The sequence below is a fragment of the Phalacrocorax aristotelis genome, chromosome 11 (genome assembly GCF_949628215.1).
Source record: "Phalacrocorax aristotelis chromosome 11, bGulAri2.1, whole genome shotgun sequence".
Classification (NCBI taxonomy): domain Eukaryota; kingdom Metazoa; phylum Chordata; class Aves; order Suliformes; family Phalacrocoracidae; genus Phalacrocorax; species Phalacrocorax aristotelis.
Genome location: NC_134286.1, coordinates 20,132,411 through 20,151,400, shown reverse-complemented (window position 1 = coordinate 20,151,400; position 18,990 = coordinate 20,132,411). Strand labels below are relative to the sequence as shown.

The window sequence follows — 18,990 nt, the reverse complement described above, 5'->3', positions numbered from 1 at the left end:
TGAAATGGGCTAACTGCTTCAGGGGCTTTTTTTTGGGGGTGGAGGACATAGTTTTGCACTAATTTTTCAAACCCCTTTGGGTGAATCATTGACAGAACGCTCTTGCTTCTGAGGCATGGTGAAAGCCCTCAATTAAAACCAGAAGGAAGGCAAGCTATTTTCCTATCTGAATTTGAAGGCAAGCACTAGAATACATATTAAAAGTCTTTGTTTTGAAATATGCTGACCAGTTCTGCTGGCCCTTGCGCCTCACTGAGCAATATGGTATTGGAAACAATCAAATACCTGGGAAGGAGAGGTTCGTAGCGGGAAAGAAGGATGGTTTCAGAGTTCACAGGTAGCAACACAATTTGTATTGCTTTTTTTATCAACCCTCCATCCTCTCTTGGCTAGTGCAATAGTGTCCCCTCAAATATAAAGCACTTTCTCCCCTCATTTTCCATGAAGGGTTCTGCAGCAACGTGTGTCGGGGGAGACCAGGAGCCCTGAGCTTGCTGTACGTATCTGGGAGGTGCGAACTGCTTCCCCCCCACTCCCCTTTTATTAAACACACCAGGCTCTGTTTCTTTGCTTTTCTTCTGAGTTATTGAGTTAATATAGAACTTTTTAAAGAAGCGTTATGGCTATAGGAGCCTGACTGTCAGGAAATCTTGCTCAGTGGGCACCAAATGTGCCTCAGCCACCGCTCAGCTCCACCCATGGGCTGCAGCGAGGACCGTTACTAAAGACCGCAGTTTGCCTGCTTTACTAACCGGTTACTCTTCACCTCGCTGCCAGCTGTTCTTAGGCAGCTGAGGCTGTTCTTAGGCAGGGGTCACCTGTCTGCTACAAATAGGTTGAGTTAATAACCTTTCTTTTAAAAGCTAATAGTTCTAGAGAGTTAGCCTATATTTTGAATGTGGAACTGCTCCCCTGAGCGACTCGCTGCGCCAGCCTCCCATTAGCAAGCGTCCTGCTTCCACTCTCTTGCGCGATTTTCAGCTTGTGCGTCTCGTGGAAGTAGCTGTAGTGGCAGCGGTATTACGTGCCCAGCAACAGGGCTGGATTGTCTAAGGCACCGCTTTTCTGGAAGGACCCATTAATAACATGTAATGCTGCTCACAGCAGAGTAGTCCTGAATCTGGCATAACGACCGTCCCTCAGGGGTGTCCCTAGGAGGGCACTGCTGTACGCGCGGGCAGCATTCCGACTACAAAATATTTAAGCTACATATCAAAGCGTGTAGGAAATAATTACAGATCAAATTTTAGAGCCTGAGTGTTGGTTGCTTGCAAAATCCACGTATCACCTTTCCAAATTCTAAAACTACTTTGTAAAATAGGTGCTTTTCAACCCCTTGGGGTGCGAGATCCTCGCTATGGAGGGGACTGACCTGTACAATAGAGGACAAAATGCTGCACGCCTCCGAGCGTCTACAGCACAGTTTGCCTGTAGCAGTCTAGTTCCTTGTATAGAAATGTCACTGCGCGGCTCTGCGTGCCCACTTTGGTGTATGGGCTGCAGAATTATTTCAGGAGTTTAAAGCCCACCTTATAAATTAATTTGAGTTCGAAGTTATAAATTAATTTTAGGCAGGGACTTACTCGAGTGAAGGAAGATACTGAAAAGCCTGTCTTAAGCAGAACTTTGTTCTTTACCACCAGAACAGTGTAAAGCCAAGTTATGCATAAGGTTACTGTTTTTAGGATTTGCAAACTAGTATTCCTTTAGAAAGTCGCAGTTTTGCCCCGCTGCAGTTGACAGCGCCACCACCTGCAGCAAGCTTTCAAGAACAAGAACTGGGCAGGGAGCAAAGAAAGGTAACACACTCGCCCTTCTGGCAAGCTGTTTTTTGGAAGTCACTGCTGCATGCAGGCAGTGCCAGGAGCTCGGTCGTGTTTCTGTCCTGGTTTTCAAAGCTCTGTATTGCCCTCGAGTGGCTGAAGTGTGCAACTTGTCCCCTACAGCTTGGAAATACAACTGGGTTCTCTTCCAGGTTCCTCCTGAAGATTAACTAAAATAGACTAACTTTACACGATTAGGTAAGAGAATAAAATCTTTAGTTAAAACCAACCAAACCTGAGGAAAAAGAGCCTTAACTGGAGATGAAGAAGTGGTGTTCTGAGCCAGGTCATGTTTAGGCTATGTTGAAGACTATTTTAACGCTCTAATATCCAAAACAGGTTTTTACTTTTTAAATAATAAATCTGCAAACACAAGCTTTTACCTGTAGTTTAATATTTATATACCGATGGTTAGCACCTAGAGGCCCCAACCAACATTTGTGCCCCCTCGATGTCTCTGCCCCAAAGAGCTTACAGTCTAAGCAGTCAAGAATAAGTAGGAGAAAATAGTAACCATACTTTCTTTTACAGATCCGTAACTCTACTCCAACAGAGCTCAAGTGATTTACCTGCTCTAAAGCACAGAGTGTGTGGTGGGAATGAAACCAACATCGCTTGAATCTCTGCTGCAGGTCTCAGTTAAAAGATGCTCCTTCCTCTCTAGACCACTTTTCTCGTAATAAAAATGAGCCCCTTGGGGAATCTCAGCCTGAAGCTGCTTAAGGTTCAGGCCTGTTCTCCAGGTCAGGGTGAGAGCTGCAGGAACAGAACAGAGAATGCATCTGTCAGACGTGGAGCTGCTTCACATGTTTTCATTTTCTGTGGTCATCTCGTGGGTTTGGGACCTGAAGCTGCCGCATGACTAGCTGTTCTGGGTGCTATCGGCCTTAGATTGGAATGGTATCTCCCATCTTTTTGACTCAGTGGGCTTTGTTTTACATGCTGCAAGAGAAGCCCAGATCTTAGAAAAACGCACTGTTTATGTGCTGCTAGAACAAAGATGTTCTGCCCTTCCCAGGTCTCCATACATGAACACTTCTTGGTGAGCACAAGGCAGGTGCTGCCGGTAGGGAAGGCTGGGGGAGCTCTTTCCTCTGTGAGCTCCTTGACCTTAGCATCCATTCTTCTGCTTTTTTGGGGGCTAGGGCTAGGCTGCTATGTTCATTGTCAGCTTCTGAGGAGCCAGCAGTAAGATAAGGGCTTGTGTTTACAAGAAGAGACTTAGTATTTTATTTCAGCTTTGGTAACAAGTTCTTGACTTGGAGGTAGCAGCAGGTTCAGTTTATTTCTATATGCATCGGCAAACCAAAATAACATGAGCTGAAGGATGCACATTGCCAAAGTGCCCGCTCTCTACCAACATATATAACTGCAGCTAATTGAAAGAAGACAAAGCTATTAATATTTTGCATTTTAACCTAAAGAACTTCAGTTTCATACTTAGATGAAAGCTTTTGAAATCAGCACCAATCTCATTGTATAAATCACTGCCACCTGGTCAGTCACCAGTCCTATGTCGTCTGTCGAACGTGCATAAAATAAGGAGATTTCTGATGCTCCGTGTTTACAATGAAAGGTAAGACTGAATAGCCATTAGCAGATAAATTACTTAACAGCAGTCAATAAACAGATACACTTCACCTGTATAAAGCAGGGTGTTAATTCACATGGTAAGTTGTATTGCAAGTTGAGGTGGCGGCATACAACGAAAAGATTAAAGTGTCATCACTTGAAAAAGAGCCTGGCTTTGTCAGGGACCTCTGCTTAGACGGAAGCGTAAGTGAAACAGCGCTGACCACAGAAGCCTGACAGTCACGCATACAAAAAGTGATCACTTCAGCTATTGCACAGGTAGTGACACTCTCAGACATAGACAGTAGGATTCTTACAAAATAACATCAGAAAGACTGCATGCACCATCTTTCAAGGCCTTATGTGAACTATACATACACAAGAGTTGCTGTATACTGTAAATACATTGTGGATGTGTATAAATTCACATAAGATTAAAAGATTAATTTGTAGATAGGAAAAGATCGGTTTCCACCAGCTTATGCTTTATTTTATTCAGAAGGTTTCTTAGCGTGTACACTATTTTGGATAAAATGCATGACACCACTTCAGAGTAGAGGTTTCATGTAAGCGTAATCTTAAATGCTTTGGTAACTGGATATTCCCAAGGAACAGGTTTTGTTAAACCAAACATTACTAAAATGTGAATGTGTCTTTTATTCAGAAAAGAAGGATATAGAATATGGCTAATAATTTCACATATTTTCACAAGATATATATAAAAAAAAAACCTTTTCAAGTGGATTGGGATCTCTAAGCACAGATAAAACCACTGATGGCATGGTGCACAACATTTAAAACCCTGATCAAAATGACTTCAGAATAATTGTGCATTCCCCAAACATATCAGGTTGGCAACCGAGAAGGAAATGAAATATTAAATGCATCAGTTGGTGTAAGAGGGGCAAATTCTCTCTGTACCACAAGTCTCATAACAAAATACTGCTGTATGTTTTCATTTTAGACATAAGCATTTTTATATCAGAGTCTGGTTTGTTTCTAAATGACTGAAAGTTCCAACTAAAAAGGTGTTTACACAATATACACATTTCATTACTTACAAAGAGAAATAAGCTTAAAATTTCATTTTAAAAACCTGGGATACAGTAGGGTTAGTAGCACCATGAAAAATGTTTTTCAAAACTGCAGTCTTGTTATTTTAAACATACTCAGTGCGTCGTGTTTGTCTTTATTCTCTTGGTTGATCAAAAAGGTGCCATTTTGGTACAGGGAGAGAAACGAAAAATTTCATCTTCTGATCCTTTGTGAACCTCGAGTGTTCTTTTCTGTTTCCAAGAGGTCAATTCTTCCATCTTAGTCCTGTTGTCAAATACCTACCAAACCACCCTTAGTTTGGCACGTGAGTGAGGTACACTTGAATTTGCACGGTTAACACAGTTTGGATTTGTTTTTTCTTTTCTTTCTGCACAGTAGCACCATTGTTGCAGCTGGAAGACAGTGCATCTTAGGAATTTTCAACTGTTTTATAAAACATTCTCCAAGACGTTACGTCTTCTTCATGCAAACTTGACAACGACTAATACGCGTCCTCAAGTCTCCAGCTTTCAGTGTCTCTGACTGAGGTTTACTGGTTGACAGACACAAAGGTAAGGTTAGGTTAGCTTTTTCTTTGTTCAGAGAACTATTCCTTTAAACTTCTATTTAATTCACAGCTTAAGGTAACACTTAAGTACATAAGTGGGGAATTAGTCCTGTATTTGAGAGCTTTCCTTAAGAGTGATCTGTCTGTACGTCTTCAACACCAGGCGACAGAGCTCTCAGTGCACACAAGGCATGCTAATCACCTGCTTCAGCCTAGCACGCGGTGTAGCATGGATACCGAACCGAGTGGAAGGTGAATTTTGTACACTTGAGACAGTATCTTTGGGGTCTGTCTTTGCAGCCTTCAGGTTTTCAGCTGAAGGGTACTTAAACAAGCCGTAAAAAATACTGCTACAATGAGATTTGTATTTAAGTGATGGCTTTTCCAAATTATTTATTTATATTCTGAAAGGGTAGGAAGGTGGGGCATTAATATAACAGATTTGTGTAATATGCACGTACACAGAGTAAGTCAAATTCTTAAAAAGTTTTTTTTTTTAAATAGAATACAAAAGGAAGTTGTGTTTATGGCAGACAGAAAATAGCAGAGCAGAAAACTCAGGTGTATGTGGTAGTTGTTAGTTGGCAGTTTTCACTAGTGAATTACCACTGATCAACTACCCTGAAAACTTAGAGTGATGACGATTTAATGCACATTGAGTATCACAGCTGTAGGTGTTGGGGGCCGCTACTGCTATAGAACACAGTGCATGTTGTCAGCCCTGTACCACAAAGCTACGTTTCTCAATTTGGTGGCATTGGGAATATTTCTGAGGTTTTTATTGGTGCACAAACAGGACAGTAGCAATTTATTCCATGAAAGGAGATGGTTTTTCAAAGAAAAAAAATGGGTTTGCTACTTAAGTTGGAAGGGAAAAAGTTTGAGGAGCTGAGAGATGCCAGCTGAAGTGCTGACTGCAGGGAGGCTGAGGACAGAGTGTCCATTGGCTTCCTTGCTGCCAAAATGTCATCCTAATCCTTCTGCAAAGGACTGGAAAATAATGCTTGCCATGGAGGGCATGAAACCTCCTCACACGAGACTTCAAAACAGGTTATATGAACATCTGCTTTCAACGGTTTAAGTGGAGTTGATCTTGCCTTTCATACCTGTCCTTTGTATGGTTGTGAACTACCTGTTCAAATAATTGACTCTATTGAAGGGCCTAGCAGAAAAAAAAAACAACAAAACCGATTGTTTAGGCTCCAAATCCATTAACTACAGTAGGACTACTTTCAGAGAAGGTACTAGTAAGCATGAGTAAGAATTGAACAAAAAGAATCTGACTCCTTGCAAAAGAGAATGTGCCCTAGCAAGTTGTTACATAATATTAAAGGCTTACCAAGGAAACACTTGAAAAACTGGTTGTGAGGGGGAAAACAAACGAAATTATTTCCCTATATCCCTGTAAACAAATCGCTTTTGATCTTCAGAATAAATTCGGTTTCCAAAGCTTTCATTCTGGAATAAAGCAATATACATGAAACAGGTTTTCTTACCTGAACATTTCTGACACCTCTATAGTTGCCAGCCAGAAACTGTATGAATTGGCATAGTAATTACAAGTGCCACGACCATGGCATTCAATAAACGGAGCTGCGCGGAATTCTTCTAAACAGGATCCAGGTGATGCCAAGGCCTGTCCAGAGCCCTCTGCTCCAGCACTAGTGTGCTGGCGTAGGGATGGAGGAAAGAAAGACACAAACAAGAATCTTACAGTAGGAGCTGAACATTAAACAGAACAGCATTCAACTACTAAAAGAGCTACTGTTAATTCCTGGTTGAGATAATGCCGTGTCAGACACCTCCACAAATATCAGTTACACTGGGCTCTGTGTACTGGAAAATTACGGTTAATGTGGCTGCCATGGTTAGTAATTGAAGGTAAAGGCTTTCGAGTGGCAGCCATTATAGTTTTTAACAAAGTCCCAAAGCAGCTAGTTGAGGACACAAGTGGGTGCTGGCCACTCGTGGAGGAGGAGGCAGCTCTTACCATCATGAAAGAGTAACCGATCCAAAGGGAGTTCCAGCCTAGAGGACATGGAGGAATCTGAATGGTCTGACTGTGTACAGCTATCACCATGGCAGGAGCTTCACACACAACACAGCTGGACACAGTGGAAGAGGCAGGGAAACACATGACATTAAAATATAATAGGAGTATGTTTTATTAAGACTTCTTACACAGAGAAAGGGAGGAAAACTAGCCTGTGAGAGGCTGCCCTATTAATCTAGACTTCTATTGCTCACGTATTTTGTAACTGCAATCAGACAGTACTCTGGAGTGCAAAATCGGCCAGTATTTCCACTAACAACCATTGGGTAAAATACTGAAGCAGTTCCTGAAACAAAAACTGGAAGCTCAAAGTCCCCAAGTGAATGCCTTAATCTTAGGGCTAATGGTGCTCTCATTCTCTTTCCTGTCCATGGTGACCTTGCACTGCCGACTACAGAGCTTCCTCAGTCGAGGGGAGTTCTTACAGCCTTTCAGCCTCTAATTCTCACTGCTGCACACAGACAGACCCTTTAAGACAATGACTACTTTAAGACAAGCTATTTTCCTATTTCCCAGAGCAAACCATGACAGATTCACAGCCTAATATCCAACCTTCACATTGGAAGTACACGGATAAGATGTGCTATCTATCCAGCTATTTAAAAAGAGACCTGACAGCCAGTTTTGTCTCACCGGCTAATGAACGGCTGGATGCTTTGCCCAGTCAGTGGCTCCATGCTCATTGGCATTGGCTCTGGGGTTGACAGCCAGTAGGAGTAGTCGTTCCTTGATGCAAAATTACAAACATTGTTGATGTTGCAGAACATGAAGGGCATGGTGCTGAAACGTCTAAGACAGCTCCCAGCAGTACCTACGGAGTAAGATACATAAAACGTGACAGCAGTGTTTCCACTTCATTGCTTTTTATAGCAATTCTTTGAGAGCAGTAATTGGGTATTCTTCCTCTCCACCTGTGAGTGCACAGCATGTGCTATCAACCCGTCACATGCGGGAAAAACTTAACTCCTCAGTTTTGGTTTACATTCTTTCATCCTGAATTAAAATGCGCAGCCTCTGGAGGTGGTAGATCTTAGTATGCAATCCCCAGCCTCATCTAAGAAATCTCTAAGACTGTCATATCTTCAGAGAACCAGAGCATTTGGAGAAAGAGCTACACCCTCTTTCTCCTTAAAAACAGAGCATACAAAATATCTCACCCAAATCCTGGCCATGTGCTCTCTCATTCCCTTGCACATATAGAAGAGAGAATCCATCATATATTCGGGTTGTTCCTTGTGGACATAGTGGTGTATCCGTGGTCTGGCTGTGCCGAGTTATAAGGAATCCGTGAGCAACAGAAGCTGTTCCAGGAGGACCAGGTGGGCCTTGTAAGCCATCAGGACCAGGAGGTCCCTGTATTCCTCGTGAACCTGTTCACCCATGAGAAACACAACACACAGTATTTATTAACACCATTTCTTGCTCTTTTTGGACTAGCATAGCTCTGAAAGGTAACATGGTCTTGTGACTAAGGTGCTTGTGAGTTGGGGGGCCTGGTATCTGCCCACACATCTTCCTCAAATTATTTTTTCATGTAAGCTTGGTTAAACCACCAAGGCTGTCATAGCTAGTGATAAAACAACAGTGCAACCTCTCTGTGTTGTAGGGTACGGTGAAGTTCAATACGTTCAGAGCTGTGAGGCACTCAGATAACAACTGCAGGGGACATGACAGCTACTGAAATGAGTCCAAATCAGCTTCCCAATTCCAAGACATATTAAGCTGTGTATGCAGCTTAATAAGATAATGTTGAAACATCTTGCTCAAGATCACAAAATAAATGGCAAAGCCAGAAACTGAAGCAAGTCCTACTCTAGGACATGCTGTGGTAACACCTGAGCCAAAGCCCACCAAAATGAATAGAAACGTGGCAGCCAGTTTTGGAGTAGGTTATGAAAAGTGGAGATAGGCTAGAACAACCCTGAATGAAGGCAAGAATGAGTCATATGACTGAGAAAGGCATCAGAAAAGGCATTTGTTCTTGAACAGCAAAAATATCAGGAAATACAACTACAAATATTTAGACTACGGTATTCCACAGTTGTCATTATTAATGTTTTTTTTTCACTAAAATAATGCTAACATTTCATGGAGCGTAGAGCTTTTCAGAGAAAAAGAAAAAAGGCAGTATGGATTTTTGTACTGGTTAAATTCTAATACTTTTCTGCACAAGTTGCAATATATAGCTACTTAATATGTATCATCTTTAGAAAATTGTCCCAGTGTCTAGTCTTGATTTCTTTTCTCAAATCATAATTCAGTAAATGTAAGCAATAGCTGCAAGGTAGCCTGATCTCTGCCCGTCGTGAAATTCTCTCCTTTATGAAGTCTGGTTTTCCCCATTCATGATTTCCATGCAAAATTAAAATTATTTTACTAATCTCTCTCTGTTTCTTACTGTCTTCATTATCTCCTGTGCATCACCTGTGCTGCAAAGGGGGTACCATTAAGCTTGAGGTAAAGCACTCTACAATGTTATTCAGCAATGACTGGCAATGTATTAGTTCCAAGAATATTCTAAACCAAAGTATGTTCAGCTGCTTGTAATATTTTTGCATTAAGAAAATGCTAAAATTATTATTTTTTTATTACTCCCATGAGGCAAAATCTCACTTCCCAATATTAGCCTGCACTCACAAAACGGAGCATCTCATTTTTCCACTGGGTCCTCATAGGATGAACACCATACCTGGTTGGCCTGGAAGACCTCTCTCCCCTTTACGTCCTGCTGGACCATCAAACCCAGGTAGTCCATCTCGCCCTGGGTCACCAGGAAGTCCAATGGGACCTAGAATAGACAAATGCAAAAGCTCTTGAAATCTCACCACAGAAATCTTTAAATTGTCTGGGACTCATCTATTGTTTCTTCATGATACATTACACAAGAAAAGACCATTAAACCAGATTTCCATGGCAGAACCCTACATCTATCTAGTAGCTCTTGCTGAATTCCGGGACTTCTCTCTGCAGCCTACGCCCAGTGACTCGTGTTGCAACCTGCAGGCAGCTGCACTTAGTCGTTTTCTCTGCAGCCACCTAGGATCGTACCTGGCAATCCGTGTGGGCCTGGCAATCCAGGTGGCCCTTTTGACCCAGGCTGTCCTGGAGGCCCCGGGGGACCAGGGTCACCTTTGACAACAATGCTTCTTCCAATGGTACCCGGTAAACCTGGTGGACCTGAGAGAAAGCAGCTCAGTATTAGATAAACCAAGGTGGAAGAGAGCATTAGAAGCAGCTTCTGTTATTCTTTATTGCAAAGTCAGAAGCCAAGAGCTCTATCAATGCAAAGAATAAGTGTATGTATAAAGCAAAGAAGTGCTCTTGGTGACACCACCCCCCTCCCCCCCAAAGGACAGCTTTTGCAGGGGTTAATCCATATAGACTGGATATAGAGAAATAGAGTATAAAATATGGTATGATTACTTGGAGGGCTAAAAAGTATAGGCTGGAATTGTGTTTAAGCTGTTGCTCACTTAACTACTTTCATTGCTGGCTGAGACCGACCCACTCCTACATCTGTGTAACCAATTCTACTGGCAGGGAGCAAAAGTGACACCAACGCAGCCCAGGAGTCCTACCTGGTGGGCCTGGCAGTCCCTGACCGCCTGTGAGGCCAGGGGGTCCTGCAGGCCCTGGGGGACCCTTCATACCTGAAACATCAAATTCACACAGTTACACAGTGAAAGAACACGCTGTCTTGCAAAATCTGCTGCAGGAATGGCCAAAATTGGGCTGCTTTTCTCCCTGAGGGGCTGTTACTGTGTCTGGAGGTTTTCACTTGAAATGCTAGTTAAATACCTGGGAATCCTGGAACGCCTGGAACCCCGGGGTCGCCCTTCATTCCATTCAGACCTGGTCGACCAGGATCCCCCTGAACAGAACAGCTTGACGTTATTCATCATCTCCCCCAGCAGTTTCAGAAAAAGACAGAAAAGGTGGCTGGGGGACAAATAATCACACTTTGGGTCTGTGAACTAGTGCTTTGAAGGGCTGAGGCCTCACATTCTGCTCAGCGCACTGGGTGCTGCCAGAGAACGCGGTAGTGTGGAGTGTGCGCTGACAGCCACAGCTCCCACGGGAATACAACGGGGGACATCCTACCCAGATACGGGGGAATAATTACGGAAAAGAACCGCTTACTTGCTACAAGACAGCGTGTTAGCTACCACATTCTGGCTTCTATTTTACTACAATAAACCACATATTCCACCCAAATATATTCCATTTTTACTGCATTTAAAAATTAACTAGGGGGAAGGCTCCCATTTCTTCTCCTACCTGGCGTCCAGGTGGTCCTTGATCTCCCTTTGGACCAGTCAGGCCAGGTGGGCCAGGTTGACCCGGGTTCCCTTTTTCCCCTTTAAGTCCTCCACTGCCTGGCGGCCCTCGTGGACCTTCTGGGCCTGGGGTACCTTAACATTGCAGAACAAATATGCATATATCAGTACATACCAACTGATCTCTCCAAGTTTGTGCCTTCAGTGTAAAAAAAAAAGTAATTAAAGATATTTTGGCTTGACTTCCCAGCTCTATTTCAATGCTGAATTCAGGATAAACTAAAAGGAAAACAAATAGAGGGATTATTTGCACTACCCAAATCCAGAACCAAGGCTCCTTATCTAGCTGTTGAAGAGAAGCAGGTCTTTCCAGAAGGCAGTGCAACTCACCTGCGTTAGAAGCTTACCAATGACCAGACCAGTGCCTTTAGTAGGAGCCAAGAAACCCAAAATTAGATGGTACAAATATCCCCTCTGCTGACTTGCATTACATTCACCATCTCTTTAAGTGCTATCTTAACAGACTGAATTCCTTTTGAAAGCCAGTCTCACCAATGTAAAATATTGCTGCTTTTTTGCTGGTAGAATTTGACATACCCACTGAGGAGCCCTGTATATACTGTCTGCTGGGCAGCAGGAAGCCCACCGTTCTGCTTTGCCTAAATACTAATCTGAGTTGCAGAGACTTCCTGGTGTTGAATGACTCTCGTCCAGCTGATTTGTCTATCTTTAGTAGAATTACACTGTGTAAATCCAATAGAAGAACTGGGCTGGTCTTGAAATATTTTCCCTTTGCTACAGCCACATTCATCCAAAGCAAAGCAGTGGATTTAAAAGAAACTTAAGTATTTGGAGAACTGAGAAATGACACCCCCACTTTTATGACATCATCTAAATAGAAGGTAACCAATATTAATTTGTGGCAAAACAAACCGTAAGCAAGTGCAGCAACAGCTAATAACATTTTACAGGTTAGACCTCATAATTGTATTAACAAAAGGATCTCTTTGCAGGACAGCGCTGTGACATTCTCCCCTGGAATACAACAAAATCTGATAATGTCTCTCAGTGTGCTGGATTTTCAATTCTCCTGCACCCTTGAATAATGTAACAACTCCTTTGGCATCCTCATAGGCTACATTCACTGGATAAATTTGATGAGCTGTATTTCTGCATGCAAATCTGAGTATAGAATTTCTTCCAAAATTTTTCTTTTTAAATCAACAGCCATTTTGTACCAGATTTCACACATCCTGTAGCAGTTTCAGCTACAGAAAACACCCCACCATGCAAGGATTTTTTGCGTTCATTTTGCTCTTTATACTGGTCTAATTCTGTACACATGCAAAATAATAACAGGTTACCATCTGAGGCATGCTAATCAAACACACACGATCTGCAGGGTAACCACAGGCCTTAAAAAGACAATCACAGAATTACAGGAAAACATCCTTTTCTCTTACATCAAGTGCAACGCAGTAAAATAAATTGACTGAGTTAAGAGTCTAACCTGGAGGACCTGGAAGGATCAGAGTTCACCAAAGCCCAATGATCGATGTTAGAAGGGTCAGACATCACACAGTACAAAACAAGATTACTAGTTAGAAATAGTACAGATGACAGCATATTCACTACACAACAACCCATTTCACCAGCATATTTTGTACGTACAATATAATCCACATGCATGCATAAAACCATACATGAATACACAACGATATGTATTTTCAGATACAAGTTATTCTGGTGACTAGGCTCTGCTAAGACTAATCTGACACTTCATTTAACAGCAAACTTAAAGTTTTACGAAAGGATGTGTTATTGCTTTACACATTACAGCCGAGACCTGCGACTGGTTAGTCCTACTCACAATGGGGTTTGGACTATGTAGCATTTCACTGACAATATTCAACGTCACAGGGCGCGGAGCTTGGCAAATATGCAGGTAAACCGTGAAAGACAACTTAACACTTGAGCAAAATTCTGCTTTGGGCAGGGGGGAAGCGCGATTAACAGAAGGATGTATCACTACTAATCAGGTATGAGCCTCAACTATCTGTGAATACAATTCTAGGACTGAAAAGTAGGCTTATACCCCCTTCAAGAAGGTAAGCACAATTCACATGGACCAAAAGGGCTGCAAATGCTATAAGCAAAAATACAGCAGAACTTACAAATTTAGAATTTGTCGTCTTTATTGTTGGCGTTATTTTTTCTTAATAAAAATACCCCAAAATGCTAATTTACCTGTTTAAGGTTGTTATGGAGAATGGCATGTGATAACATCCTTAAAAAAAACATTTTAAAGTCCTCTTTCAAAAGGTAAGCTGGTTATCCCTACCTTGCTCCTGAATCACTACATATTTTAGCTCCTGTGCCACTTGCATCTTTCATGTCAGTGAAATGATTTAAATAGATCAACATATCACCATGCAAATTACAGCTAAAACCTACAATAAATACACGTCAGGTTTACCTCAATGCACTATTTCTTACATATCCGGTAAATTATTTTAAATACTAACTGTAATACAGTTAAAAATAATGACATGGACACTTCATTGTTACTGTTCAGTACTTATAAGCTGTATTTCACCATTAAGACAAGTTTTGCTATGATTTATAAATATCTGTCCTATACTTGTTGATTGTTGAATTCTGGCTGGGCAGAGTCACGGGGCGGAACAAAGCATGAAGCAATTGCCAGGTTCCTCTCAGCATACCCGTGACGGCAGCCCTCTGAAAGTGTCGTTACTGCTTGTGTGGCCACAGTGTAATGAAAAAGTAAAGCCACATTCATTTTTTTACATGACTGCATAAAGCTAGGCTTCAAACATCAGGGGCTGCCACATTTGCTCCCTCACAGTGCTTACGACAGCTCACTAAAAACTAAAATGTGTTCCTTTATTGAATTTTGATGAAAGTTCTTTCTTCCTGAAAATCATCATAGCAAAACCTAAAGACATTATTATTAAACAGATATACCAAGTCATTTTCAATCTAGACACAGGTGTTAAAAATCTCCCCAAGAGCTGGCTTGTGCTATGTGCTGATATGCTAAAATTATGATAAGCTTGTGAAAATGACCACGGTCTTACCAATCCAGTTCCACTCCCCTAGTGTTAGGGAGGGGAGGGCTCTGTGCTTCATTTTGATTAAATACATGTTAAAGGAAGAGCTTTCCTCATTTCCTGTAAATGTGATGGTGAAGCAAAACAACAGAAATAAGGCTTTCTCTGCACTGGAAAGTTACAATGCTCCAAGCTGGGAGCATGAAGCATTGCTGTTACTCTGTATAAATTTTCCTACAGACACTGCTGGTATAAAAGAAGCATCTAATTTAAGTCACTTGAGAGTGTCCAAAATCAACAGTAGCAGGTGTTACAAAAATGACTACTGTCATTTGCCCAAGCCGCAGAACACAATTATGCAGCAAAGGCATAGGAGGACAGAGCAATATGCTTTTTTTAAGAAGATGAAAAAGAGTAGATATTTTTTTCAAAGGCACTGAGAATAAATATGCTAAAACAAGTTTCACAGTTGGGGACGCTTTATAAAAGCCTTGTCAAATGCGGACCCACATGATCTTCCACCACGGGGAGAGCAACGCTATGTCCTTTCAATGTCAGTCCTACAACAGCATGGCGGAAGCACCTGAAAGTCAGCTCTGAGCTTTTCTTTTCTACCACAAATTAAAAGGTATGTCTGAAAAATGACTTGGCACATCTACATTTAGACACTACAAAAGTATATATATTCATTTTCATGCAAAGTTATTATTTTGGAGTTAAGGGGCTAACCTGAGGGACCTGGGAGTAGGGGGTCAGAGTTCACCAAGGTCATCATTAGAACAAGGGGAAAAACATCAAAACTGTTAGAAATATCAACAAGCTAACATATTCAACTAAACCTTTCTTTTTAGATTTAGCTCAATATTCCTTTACATACAATATGCAAACCACCAAACTATTATTATTCGTAGCAATGGAAATAGCCATGTGGAATAACAGCAATGTTGTGTTGCCCTGGAAATTGGCTTAATTTTACAATCGATTCATAAATCCATCTCAGCACCGTCTATTAACGTTAGTTTTAGGGGCAACTCAACTGAAGTCAGAGAGCTACGCCATGCTTGACTTCATCGTTTTTACTAATCTTAGAATATACCCAGAAGTCAACAACAAACAGTATATGCATAGAGCTTCTGGTTTTATTTATGTCCCTAGAAGGGGAGTAATTTGACAGCCACACAGCTGCTTTTATGACTAGCTGCCTTAAGTTGAAATGTTACAACATCAGCATTCCGACAATAGGCTGCGTTATCAATTGAAACAAAAGGCCGGAGTGCTGATTGTACCAGAACTGCAATAATAGTTTGGTTTATCCACATTAGTTCACGCGTAACTGAGCAAAACAAATGCTTCACTTTATACATTGCATGCAACAAAAATGGAAATAAGAGAAGGAAAGAGAGAAAGAGAACATGGCTGAGCAGAACCTCCCTGGTTGTTTCCCTGCTGCCAGTGCTCATAAACTGCACAAAATGAGTCCCGCCCCTCCTCTACCTCCCCAGCTGATGAGAGTCAGTAAGCACCTGATTCATACAGAGGACTGTAAAGCAGGATGAGAAGCTTCATAAAAACACTGATGCTACAGCACAGGATAGAATCTCGGTAGTTTTTTATTATGCATCAGGAGCTGCTTAGCTGCTTTACTTTTTTTTTTCTTTAGAGTTTGGAGATATCCTCTGTATAAGAATCTTTTAAAAAGAAAAGCCTATACTCTTATGGACCAACCAGCTTCCTGTGCCAAAATTTTAATTGCTGGACCACTCCACATATAGAAGATCTATATTTCAAAGATCTTGACATCCAGGATATTAGGCTTAAATTACAAAGCCCAGGTCCAGCGTCCCACCATCTCTTGTCTCGTCGGTCCTCTCCCACTTCCCCAGCTGCAACTCTAAGCACAGTGAGCAGAGCTGCATTACTCGTCCCATACTCCTGCCTGCCAGCGAGCAACTAGGCGGAAGAGGACAAGGCCACACGGAAAGCGGACAGCAAATTAGGACTACCACCTTGCTGCAGGGATGCTCCTCTGACTGGTTAGAGCCCCTGGGGCACAGCAGGGAGTAAGTTCCTCCAGGAGAAAGGGGGAAGGCACGTACTCCTCCTTCCACTAACCAAATAGGAAACCAGGAAGAAATTGTGACTGGCTGTGTATTATTAACCCACTGGGTTGTTCCACACCAGTCACATGAAAAGCAGGTTTAAGATACAAACACAATTCAAGTATTTTCACTAGGACTAAAAGAAAACCTCATTATACCAGCAAACAGTGCCCCAGTTTTAAGGTATTATAAATTAAAACCAAATGTTGTTTATAATGACTCATTTTTTTTAACATGCATAGTTAGGATAGATGAGTTCATAGCTTACTCTGCACAAGAGAAAAGCTCATGCTGCCATTGGGAATAATCAACTATTACTCAATTTCAGTTCTAGTGAAAATATTTTGATAAAATTCCATTCTAAAAACATTTTTCAGTGGGATTGCCTGCTCCTGTATAAGAAGCAAGCATGAGGAAAAAACAAATCTTAAAATCTTTCCAAGAGTGTCCTGCAAAACTAAACTCTCCCTTTATACCTAAAAATGAACAGTATGTGTGTAGCAGCTATTTTACAAATGCACTAACTCAAAACTAATTTTCTGTAACCCAAAGATTTCTGTGGGAAAAAATCTGAGGTCAGAGTTTGAGGGCAATAAATAAAAACATAAATTCTCTGTTTACAGGCAAAGAAAAAACTGTAATCAACCAATAGCTTGGTTTGAAAGTAGTCTCCTTTATGGAGAGTATCAAAGCACGTCACGTGAGAGGAGTCTTATTGGTGGGAAAGTACTTCTGGACTCAAGATACAGCAATAAGCTTGAGCCAGAGCTGTGACAAGTTCATTAGATTTTTCAAGAGCAGTATCTAAATACGAATAAACATCCTATGACCCCAAATTGAAATCGAAATCTAATACATCCCAGGGAGTTGCTCAGCAATGTTAACTCAGTATAGTGGTTTTTTTCATTCCCAGCATTAGTCGGTGCAGAAACAAAATGCAAACATGGAATGGAAAGATGAACACGGCATGATGGTGCAGAGTCCACGGGAGCCACGTGACACAATGGAGCAATGACTTATGTTACATGACACGAAGATGAAGAGGCAGCTATCCAATTTGATCATGCTGTGATGCTAGCGTGAATTTGATTTTCATGACTCTTAAAATGACAGGGTTTGTTACTTTTGTTTTTTTGTGCGCGATGACAGTTGCTGATCATGTGACAATACTGCAAAAGTATCAGATATTCAACAGTCGATATCGTGCTCGCTAGGTGATTACTGTGACAGCATGCGGAGAATCTCCCGTTTATTAACGCATTTGATTTTTGCTGCCAGGTATCAGAAACTAATAGAAACTGAGGCTGGTTTATTTTTAGATACAGTTTCATTTGGCAACAAATCCCCTGGTTGCCCACAAACATTAAGACCTATGCCATGAGGCTTAGATTATCCATCCAAATAAACTGAGAAAGTTTAAAGGCTGATAACCTACCAGCAAAATATGAAAGTACTGGCAGATGTTGATAGGTATGGATCATGCTCTTACCTGGCCTTCCTGGCACACCTGGTGGGCCAGGGCTACCTTTAGGACCTTCCCGAGGTGGTCCTGGTGGGCCTGGTGGACCTGGAGGACCCTGTAGACCAGGGAATCCCTGGAAACCTGGTTCTCCCTTCAGACCTGGAAGTCCAGGGGGCCCTGGTGGGCCAGGTAAACCCAGTTCTCCTTTTTGCCCTGTAAAACCAAACAGCCACGTTTATGAATACTGTTACAAACTGATATGCAAAGAAGTCCAAACGTCAGTCTGCAGAGCCATTTCTCTCTCTTGCAGAAGGTGCAAGGCTGGCCACAGCTTCCCTCGGTTGCGCAGCGAGACGGTATAAAATTGGTCTAACGTTCAGAAAAGACTTAGGGCTAATAATTCTTGCAGGAGAAAGTGCTATAGCTTCTGACATGTTAAAAGGTCTTGCTGAGTCTCGCTTTACTACTCAGTGATGCTGTAATTCATAAACATCCCCTGAGTTTGTAAGCCTACAAGCAATGCTTTCGTGAGCTTTTATATACCTGTGAAGAAATCTGTCAATATTAATACTTTTTTGAGACACTGCTGAAAGTTAAGGCATACTTGCAAAATTTTCAAATGAGCTCGAGGAAGTCAGGAGCTTTAATGCTACTGGAAAGTAACGTAACTTAGGTTGTGAGGTTGCTTATGAAAATCTAGCAAGCAGCTATGTTTTCAAAGCAGCTTCATCTGTCATCTGTTGTGTGAATGCTTTATTTACTGAGACAAATCAGCAAAGTTCCACACAATGCAGTAGACTATTATCCTGTGTGGAATTATTGTCTGCATAATTGCTAATTTACAAAATTCAGCAGTCAGTAATGAGTGCCTTTATTACCTTGGTTAATTGAAAATAGTCTGCTGAGAAAAAAAACCAAGTTGTTTTAGTTGTTGCTATGGCATTCATTTGTTGAAGAATGTACAACGTGCCCTTCTTTTTTTGGTGTATAGATATACTTTACATTCAACCTTTTTAATAAAGGACAGCAG

The 18,990-nt window shown here is 41.6% G+C and overlaps 1 protein-coding gene across 1 annotated transcript in view; it reads right to left on the bottom strand.

Annotated features, from left to right (window-relative positions):
- Window positions 1-2,195: 2,195 nt before the first annotated feature.
- The window catches only part of COL4A5 (collagen type IV alpha 5 chain), an 86,867-nt gene continuing 70,072 nt past the window's right edge, over window positions 2,196-18,990 (bottom strand). The window contains exons 41-51 of the mRNA XM_075107211.1: window positions 17,988-18,173; window positions 11,330-11,463; window positions 10,850-10,922; window positions 10,630-10,701; window positions 10,100-10,228; window positions 9,741-9,839; window positions 8,209-8,421; window positions 7,685-7,862; window positions 6,989-7,103; window positions 6,495-6,667; window positions 2,196-4,983 (exon numbers count right to left, since the gene is read on the bottom strand). Of these exons, the coding sequence (XP_074963312.1) occupies window positions 4,902-4,983; window positions 6,495-6,667; window positions 6,989-7,103; window positions 7,685-7,862; window positions 8,209-8,421; window positions 9,741-9,839; window positions 10,100-10,228; window positions 10,630-10,701; window positions 10,850-10,922; window positions 11,330-11,463; window positions 17,988-18,173 (1,454 nt within the window). The 3' untranslated portion in view covers window positions 2,196-4,901. The remainder of the gene's footprint in view (window positions 4,984-6,494; window positions 6,668-6,988; window positions 7,104-7,684; window positions 7,863-8,208; window positions 8,422-9,740; window positions 9,840-10,099; window positions 10,229-10,629; window positions 10,702-10,849; window positions 10,923-11,329; window positions 11,464-17,987; window positions 18,174-18,990) is intronic.